This window comes from Humulus lupulus, chromosome 6, assembly GCF_963169125.1.
Source record: "Humulus lupulus chromosome 6, drHumLupu1.1, whole genome shotgun sequence".
NCBI classification, from domain to species: Eukaryota; Viridiplantae; Streptophyta; class Magnoliopsida; order Rosales; family Cannabaceae; genus Humulus; species Humulus lupulus.
This window is the reverse complement of record NC_084798.1, coordinates 97,396,690-97,404,136: the sequence shown is the minus strand read 5'-3', so window position 1 is coordinate 97,404,136 and position 7,447 is coordinate 97,396,690. Positions and strand designations below refer to the sequence as shown.

Genomic DNA, 7,447 nt, shown 5'->3' with positions numbered 1-7,447 from the left:
ACCCATGATCTTTAATTGGCAGCAGTAGTGTTCGCACTTAAAATATTTAAGCATCACCTTTATGGAGATAAGTTTGAGATATACATCGATCATAAAAGTCTAAAGTACTTCTTCACTCAGAAAGAGTTGAATATGAGACAACAGAAGTGGTTAGAATTAGTAAAGGACTATCATTGCAAAATTCTATACCACCTAGGCAAGGCCAATGTGGTGGCAGATGCATTGAGTAGGCAAGGACATGGAAGTGTCTCAACTCTGAGTACAATAGAGACACATGTGCAGGAAGAAACTATTAACGTTGGTATTTAGTTAGTGACATGAGGCCTAGCAAACCTCACTCTACAACCTCCCTATTAGAACAGATTAGAGAATGGCAACAAATAGATGAAGCCCTAATGAAGCCAAAGGCTTTGGTACAAGAGAGTGGTAGCGTCAACTTTGCTTTGTCTAACAGAGGATTGCTGCGATCTAAGGATAACATCTGTGTGCCTAAAAATGATGAGATTAAGGCAACTATTATGAATGACGCGCATAAAACACCCTACCATTCCTTACATCCAGGGTCAACAAAGATGTATAGAGATCTTAAAGCATTGTATTGGTGGCCTAGAATGAACAAAGATGTTGCTAAGTTTGTTGCCAAATGTTTGACATGTCAGAAAGTGAAAGTAGAGCACCAAAGGCCAGCATGGCTACTTTAGCCACTTTATGTTCCAGAATGGAACTGGGGAGACATAGCAATGAATTTTTTGGTAGGGTTACGTAGGACCACAAAACAACATGATTCTGCTTGGGTAATAGTGGACAGGCTCTCTAAATCCACCCATTTTCTACCAATTAAGACCACCTACTCGAAGGATCAGTATGGAGAGTTGTATGCCAGCGAGATAGTGAGACTTCATGGGGTTCCAAAGTGAATTATTTTTTATTGAGGATCAGTATTCACATCGAACTTTTAGAAGGGATTACAGAAAGGTATGGGTAAAAAGGTTAAAGTTCAGTTCCACTTTTCATCACCAGAGCTATGGGCAGTTTGAGAGGACTATTGAGATTGTAGAAGATATGTTGAGATTTTGTGCTTTGCACTTTTCGGAGTCTTGGAATCGGTATCTACCCCTGATGGAGTTCCCTTATAACAATAGGTATCAGTCCACTATTGGGATGGCTCCCTATGAGATGCTTTATGGATGCAAATATAGATCTCCCTTGCACTGGAATGAGATTGGGGAGAAGCAGATTTTAGGCCCTGAGGCGGTTAGGGAAGCCAGCGAGGCGATTAAGAAGATTCGTCAAACGATGCTTACCACTCAAAGTAGGCAAAGAGCTACGCGGATACTTGAGTCATCAAGGGAACTTGCTAATGGTGAGGTGACTATGCAATTTGGAAGTGGAGCGCTCGTTTCAGGAAGAACAAAGGGAACAGTCTGTTTATAATTCAAGAACAATTTTCTTATTTTGAATAATGTTTATTTTATTCTAGGATTTTCTAGAAACTTAGTTTCTTTATCTATGTTGCATGAACAATCTTTTGATATTTCTTTTAATAATAATGTGATTGTTATTACAAAGAATGGTTTCAAAATTTGTGAAGCAGAACAAACAAACGAACTATATATGCTTAAGCTTAATGAACGATAGCAAAATAACTCAGAATTATTTAAAGTAGCTAAACTGAAAGGAGACAAAAGACATAAGGTTTCAAATGAGAATGACACATACCTTTGGCATCTCAGACATGGTCATATAGGACTAGATAGAATATGTTATATTATTTTATAATATAATGTAATATTACATTATTTTATAATACAATGTTTTAGATTAAATAAATGTGACAAAGAGTGTCACATATTGTAACATATAATAGAGAGTTACAATATTTAGATATATGTGAATATCCAAATATGTAACATATTCGGTGTTACAAATTCAATGAAAAATATGTAACTTCCAAATATTGCCCATTATTGTGTAGATTTGTTGTTACACAATATTGAGATGAATTTCTTAAAGCCATATGTGATATGACTGTTAGAGATATGATTTTAACCCTAATAATGTATTTTGGGGGTTACAAAATCATTTGGGAGTGGATTGGAACCATTTGGAAAAACAGAACATATTCATGTGCTTAAATTGGCCAGTGGCTGTGGCGAGGATTGTTGGTGGCCGCAGCCTGGGGAACAGAGATCAGTGGCCGCGGCCACAGAGGCAAACTGGCCAATTTTTTCAATCTTTTTTGAACGGCTCCAAAAACACAAATAACTCACAAATCTCATTTTTAATTCCATAAACATCCATTTAATCATTGGTAACAGCCAGGGGGTTGGTGGAATTTGAAATTCAAAGAGTGTCTCTAAACTCTGTAAATAGGAGCTTATTGCTCACATGTAAGACACAACTTTTCTATCCATTAGAGCACTTGGCTAGAAAACACCTAGAGGCTTGATTATTCCAGAAAACAATTTCCAAAATCTGTGAGAGATCCCTTAGTGCTTGAATTAGGGGAAAATAAGCTTTTGGAAAAATAGGTTCCAAACCTTGTTCAAGTTGGTGATCCCCAACACTCTTCACTTTGGTAGTGTGCGTGAGATTTGTTTGTCATTCGATTCTTATTCTTCTCTTTTATTCTATTGCTTTTCATCTTCATATTCTTCTTCTCTATTTACTTATATTTCTTGTTTAGAGTTGTAATCTTTTCTTTTCTTTTTATTACAAACACTTTTGCTTTTATTTGTATCTTTTTTTTTAGAGTTGTATTCCTCCATTCGCTTCTTCTAATTCTTCTATTGTTTATTTGTATTTTCAGTCATAGACTTGTAACATTATTTAATCAATATTATTTATTTGTGATATTTTGTCTAGAGTTGTAATATTTCTTACCATTCAAAAGCTTATTTCCTTCTTTTTTTTTCAATGGAAGGTGAGACTATCAAGATCATGAATCAAGACCTAGTGAGGTTGGATAGGTTTGATGGGTCCAATTTCACTACATGGCAAGAAATGGTGAGATTTCTCTTAACCACTCTCACGATCACCTACATTGTAGAGTCCACTCTAGAACCTCTCCCAACGCCATCTAACAAGGATACTCCTGAGGAGGTGGAGAAAAGAAGGAAGAGGAGGATGACTATCTCCTTTGTAGGGGTCATATCCCCAACGCCCTTTCTGATAGGCTCTATAACCTCTACACCGAGACCAAATCGGCAAAGAAAATATGGGATGCACTTGAGACAAAATTCAAGGCGGAAGAGGAAGGTACCAAAAATATTTTGATATCTCAATATATTGATTTCAAGTTTTTTGGTGATAAACCTATTCTTCCTCAAATACATGAATTGCAAATAATTGTTAACAAATTGAAAGTTGTGAAGATTGAGCTTCCCGAGGCCTTTCAAGTTAGTGCTATAGTGGTTAAATTACCACCAACATGGAGAAGCTATAGGAAAAGAACCCTTCGTAAAAATGAGGATTATTCTTTGGAGGAAATCCAAAAGCATATTCGAATCAAGGAGGAATCAATATGTAGAGATAAACTTGTGGAGGGGTCTAATGGAGAGACTTCCAAAGCAAATGCGGTGTCACAACCAAAACATCCCAAAAACAAAGGGAAAGGCAAGAAGGGTAATGAGACATCCTTGGGTCCAAGAACCAACCCAAACAAGTTTAAGAGTGAGAAAGGTCCTTGCTTTGTGTGTGGGAAAAAAGGTCACTATGCTAGAGAGTGTAGACATAGAAAAGACCAACAAGGACCTAAAGTAAATGCAACTCAAGAAGAGAATATAGTTGTTACCCTTAGTGAGGTGAATACGGTCCAAGGCAAGTTGAAGGGATGTAATACATGTGCCACCGTCCATGTCACCTATGACAAATCATTGTTCAAGATCTTTGAAGAGTCAAAGGGCAACCATGAGATTCAAATGGGCAATGAGGGCAAATCCAAGGTACTTGACAAAGGTACCATTGAAGTCTTTTTCACCTCCGATAAGAAAGTAACATTAGTGAATGTACTTTATGTTCCCGAAATGAGTAGAAACTTGGTAAGTGGTGATTTTCTTGGCAAGTCTGGCATTAAAGTTGTTTTTGAGTCCGGTAAACTTATTCTTACCAAATCCAATGTATTTTTGGGAAAGGGGTACTCTTGTGAGGGTATGGTTAAGTTGTGCACCAATGATGTAACTTTCAATGTTATCAATAAAAACTGCTAATTCCACCTATATAGTTGATTATGATTCTTTATTTTTATGGCATCTTAGACCATCTAACATAGGTTTTTCAACCATGGAAAGAGTAGTAAAATGTGGTATGATTGCATGCAATATTAAAAACTATGGTAAATGTGAAACATGTGTTAAGGTAGAAATGATTAAGAAACCATTTCCTAGTGTAGAAAGATCATCTAATTTACTAGATTAATCCATAGTGATCTTTGTGAATTAAATGGTGTTTTAACTAGAGGTGGTAAAATGTATTTTCTTTCTTTTATAGATGATTTTAGTAGATATACTTATGTGTTTGTTTTAAAGCATAAAGATGAAACTTTTGATGATTTTAAAGTATATAAATTAGAAGTTGAAAATTAACTTGATAAAATGATTAAGGTGCTAAGAAGTGATAGAGGAGGAGAGTACTTCTCTAATGAATTCAATACATTTTGTGAAGAAAATGGTATAATTAATGAGTGCACTGCACCTTATACACCACAACACAATGGTGTTGCCGAAAGGAAAAATAGGACTTATCTAGAGATGATAAATTCTATGTTGGTTTTTTCTAAGTTGAACTTCAACTTATGGGATGAAGCATTGTAAACCGCTTGTCACATTCTTAATCAAATACCGATGAAGAAAAATGAGATATCTCCATATGAGTTATGGAATGGAAGAAAACCCAACATAGGGTACTTCAAAGGGTGGGGGTGTCTTGTATATTGCAAGAAAAATAAACCTAATAGAATACAGTTAGGTTCAAGAGCCACAATGTGTGCTTTTGTTGGTTATGCGAACAATAGTAAAGCTCATAGGCTATTATACTTAGAGTCTAATGTTGTGATTGAATCTAGAGAAGTTAAATTCTTTGAGAACATGTTATGTGACAACAATTCTCAAGCTTCAACATCTCTAAAGGAGAATTTGTTATATGAGAACAATTCTCAAGCTTCTACATCCAAAAATAATTCTCAAGAGGAGAATTCTCAAAGGAATGAAAAGCAACCCATTGGACTTAGAAGAAGTCAAAGGCTTAGAAAGGAGAAAAGTGTAGTATTAGATTAGGTAGATTCTCAACGAATTTCTTTCTACATTGTAGAAGGAAATAGAGAGGAAGCCATTAGGAAAATTCCTATTGTACTTCTTGTTGAGGATGATCCTAAGACTTATAGAGAAGCCATGCAATCAAGAGATAGTGCATTTTGGAAAGAAGCCATCAATGATGAGATGGATTCCATTCTTTCAAACAACACTTCAGAATCGGTAGACCTCCTACCGAGGTCTAAAACAATTGGATGTAAGTGGATATTTAGGAGAAAATATCACACTGGCAGCACTATCCAAACCTTTAATGCTAGATTAGTAGCTAAAGGGTGTAGGCAAAAAGAGGGTATTGATTATTTCGATACCTATGCACTTGTTGCAAGAAGAACTTCTATAAGAATTTTGTTCGCTTTGGCTTCTATACACAACTTGTATGTTCATCAAATGGATGTCAAAACGACATTCCTTAATGGTGACCTCAATGAGGAGGTCTATATGGAACAACCTGAAGGGTTTGTCCTACCAAGATATGAACATAAAGTATGTAGACTTGTAAAATCCTTATATGGATTGAAACATGCTCCTAAGGGATATGTGAAATCCTTCGATCAAGCCATCATGTCTAATGGGTTTAGGCATAACAATGGAGACAAGTGTTTGTATTCCAAAACTTATAAGGGATATGTGATTGTTGTTTGCTTATATGTGGATGACATGCTTATTCTAAGTGATAGCATGAAAGGGTTAGAAGAAACGAAGAGGTTTCTATCATCAACCTTCAAGATGAAATATCTTGAAGAAGTTGACACCACACTTTGTATCAAAGTAAAGAATCATAGTTGGGGTTTTACATTAGGGCAAGCCCACTATGTTGAGAAAGTATTGAACAAATTTAACCATCTCAAGGTTAAAGATGCCAAAAATCCATTCGATCATAGTGTAAAAATAGAAAAGAATGAAGGAAGAGCGGTAGCTCAATTGGAGTACGCTAGTGCTATAGGGAGTCTTATGTATGCTACCCGATGTACTAGACCTGATATAGCATTTGTGGTAAGTAAACTTAGTAGGTATACAAGTAATCCAAGTGTGAATCACTGGAATGCTATTGGGAGAGTCCTAGGTTATCTCAAGAAAACCAAATGACTAAGCCTTCACTACTCCAAATTTCTTTCAATCTTAGAAGAATATACAGATGCAAGTTTAATATCCAATCTTGTGGACAACCTGTCCACAACTGGTTGGGTATTTACACTTGTGGGGGATGTAATTTCTTGGGATTCCAAGAAACAAACCTGCATATCTCATTCCATGGAAGCAGAGTTTATAGGTTTAGTTATTACCAGCAAAGAGGTCGAATGGTTAAGGGGTCTATTGATAGAGATACCCCTAATAATAGAGAATGTATCCACTATATCGATACAATGTGATAGCCAAGCAACATTGGCTAGAGCATACAACAAAGTGTGTAATGGGAAGTGTAGACATATTAGTCTAAGACATGGATATGTAAGAGAATTGATTCAAAGAGGAGTCATCTCAATATCCTATGTGAGAACAAGTGAAACCTGGCGAATTCTTTCACTAAGCCACTAACGAGAGATTTAGTGGCTACATCATCTCGAGGGATGGGACTTAAACTCTCTAAAGAGATTCGTGATTGATGGTAACCTATCTTAATACTAGTTATTGAACTAGTGTTAGGTTCAATAGGTAACAGCAACTCAGTCATGTGAATATTAGTTGTACTCAAAACAAGTCCCATCTAAGATGTTGAGTACTTGTGAGTTACAAAGTTGAGGGTTAAAACCGAGAGGTTGTTTAATAGAATTCAGTCTTGTGAAGACAAGTATTTTTGGTAACAAAATACTATAAGAGTTCTACCTAGATGGACCTAGGGGTGGTGCTGCCTCTCATTAGAATTGGGAGTATTCTCAAGAACATCCATGAATGGAAAGTGCACATGACCATTAACAGTGCAAAGCGAGACATAGAGGTCTTAAGTGAACATGGGAAAGGTGTGTGTGTTATCACAGATTTGTTATCATGGAAAGATGGTTCAATGCCTAGTGCAACCAAATTTTCAACAAATTTTGTGATAATTACACTATAGTAAAGTTCAAGTTGAAAAACACTTTATTTTATGCACCAATGTAATGACTCCTATAAGAGAGAGTTATTATTTAATCAAGTGGGGG

At 36.0% G+C, this 7,447-nt stretch overlaps 1 protein-coding gene across 1 annotated transcript; it reads left to right on the top strand.

The window, feature by feature from the left end:
- Nucleotides 1-317: 317 nt before the first annotated feature.
- Nucleotides 318-1,434, top strand: LOC133785325 (uncharacterized). The gene is made up of 2 exons (XM_062224572.1): nucleotides 318-668; nucleotides 1,021-1,434. Exons 1-2 carry the CDS (start codon nucleotides 318-320, stop codon nucleotides 1,432-1,434), a joined length of 765 nt encoding a protein of 254 aa, XP_062080556.1.
- Nucleotides 1,435-7,447: the final 6,013 nt, after the last annotated feature.

What these genes read in the sequence shown, in the direction of transcription:
- LOC133785325 (XM_062224572.1), top strand. Translation starts at nt 318, where the DNA reads ATGAGGCCTAGCAAACCTCACTCTACAACCTCCCTATTAGAACAGATT. An exon ending in TGACATGTCAGAAAGTGAAA is followed by an intron (nt 669 to 1,020) that starts GTAGAGCACCAA and finishes TTTCATCACCAG; the next exon opens with AGCTATGGGCAGTTTGAGAG.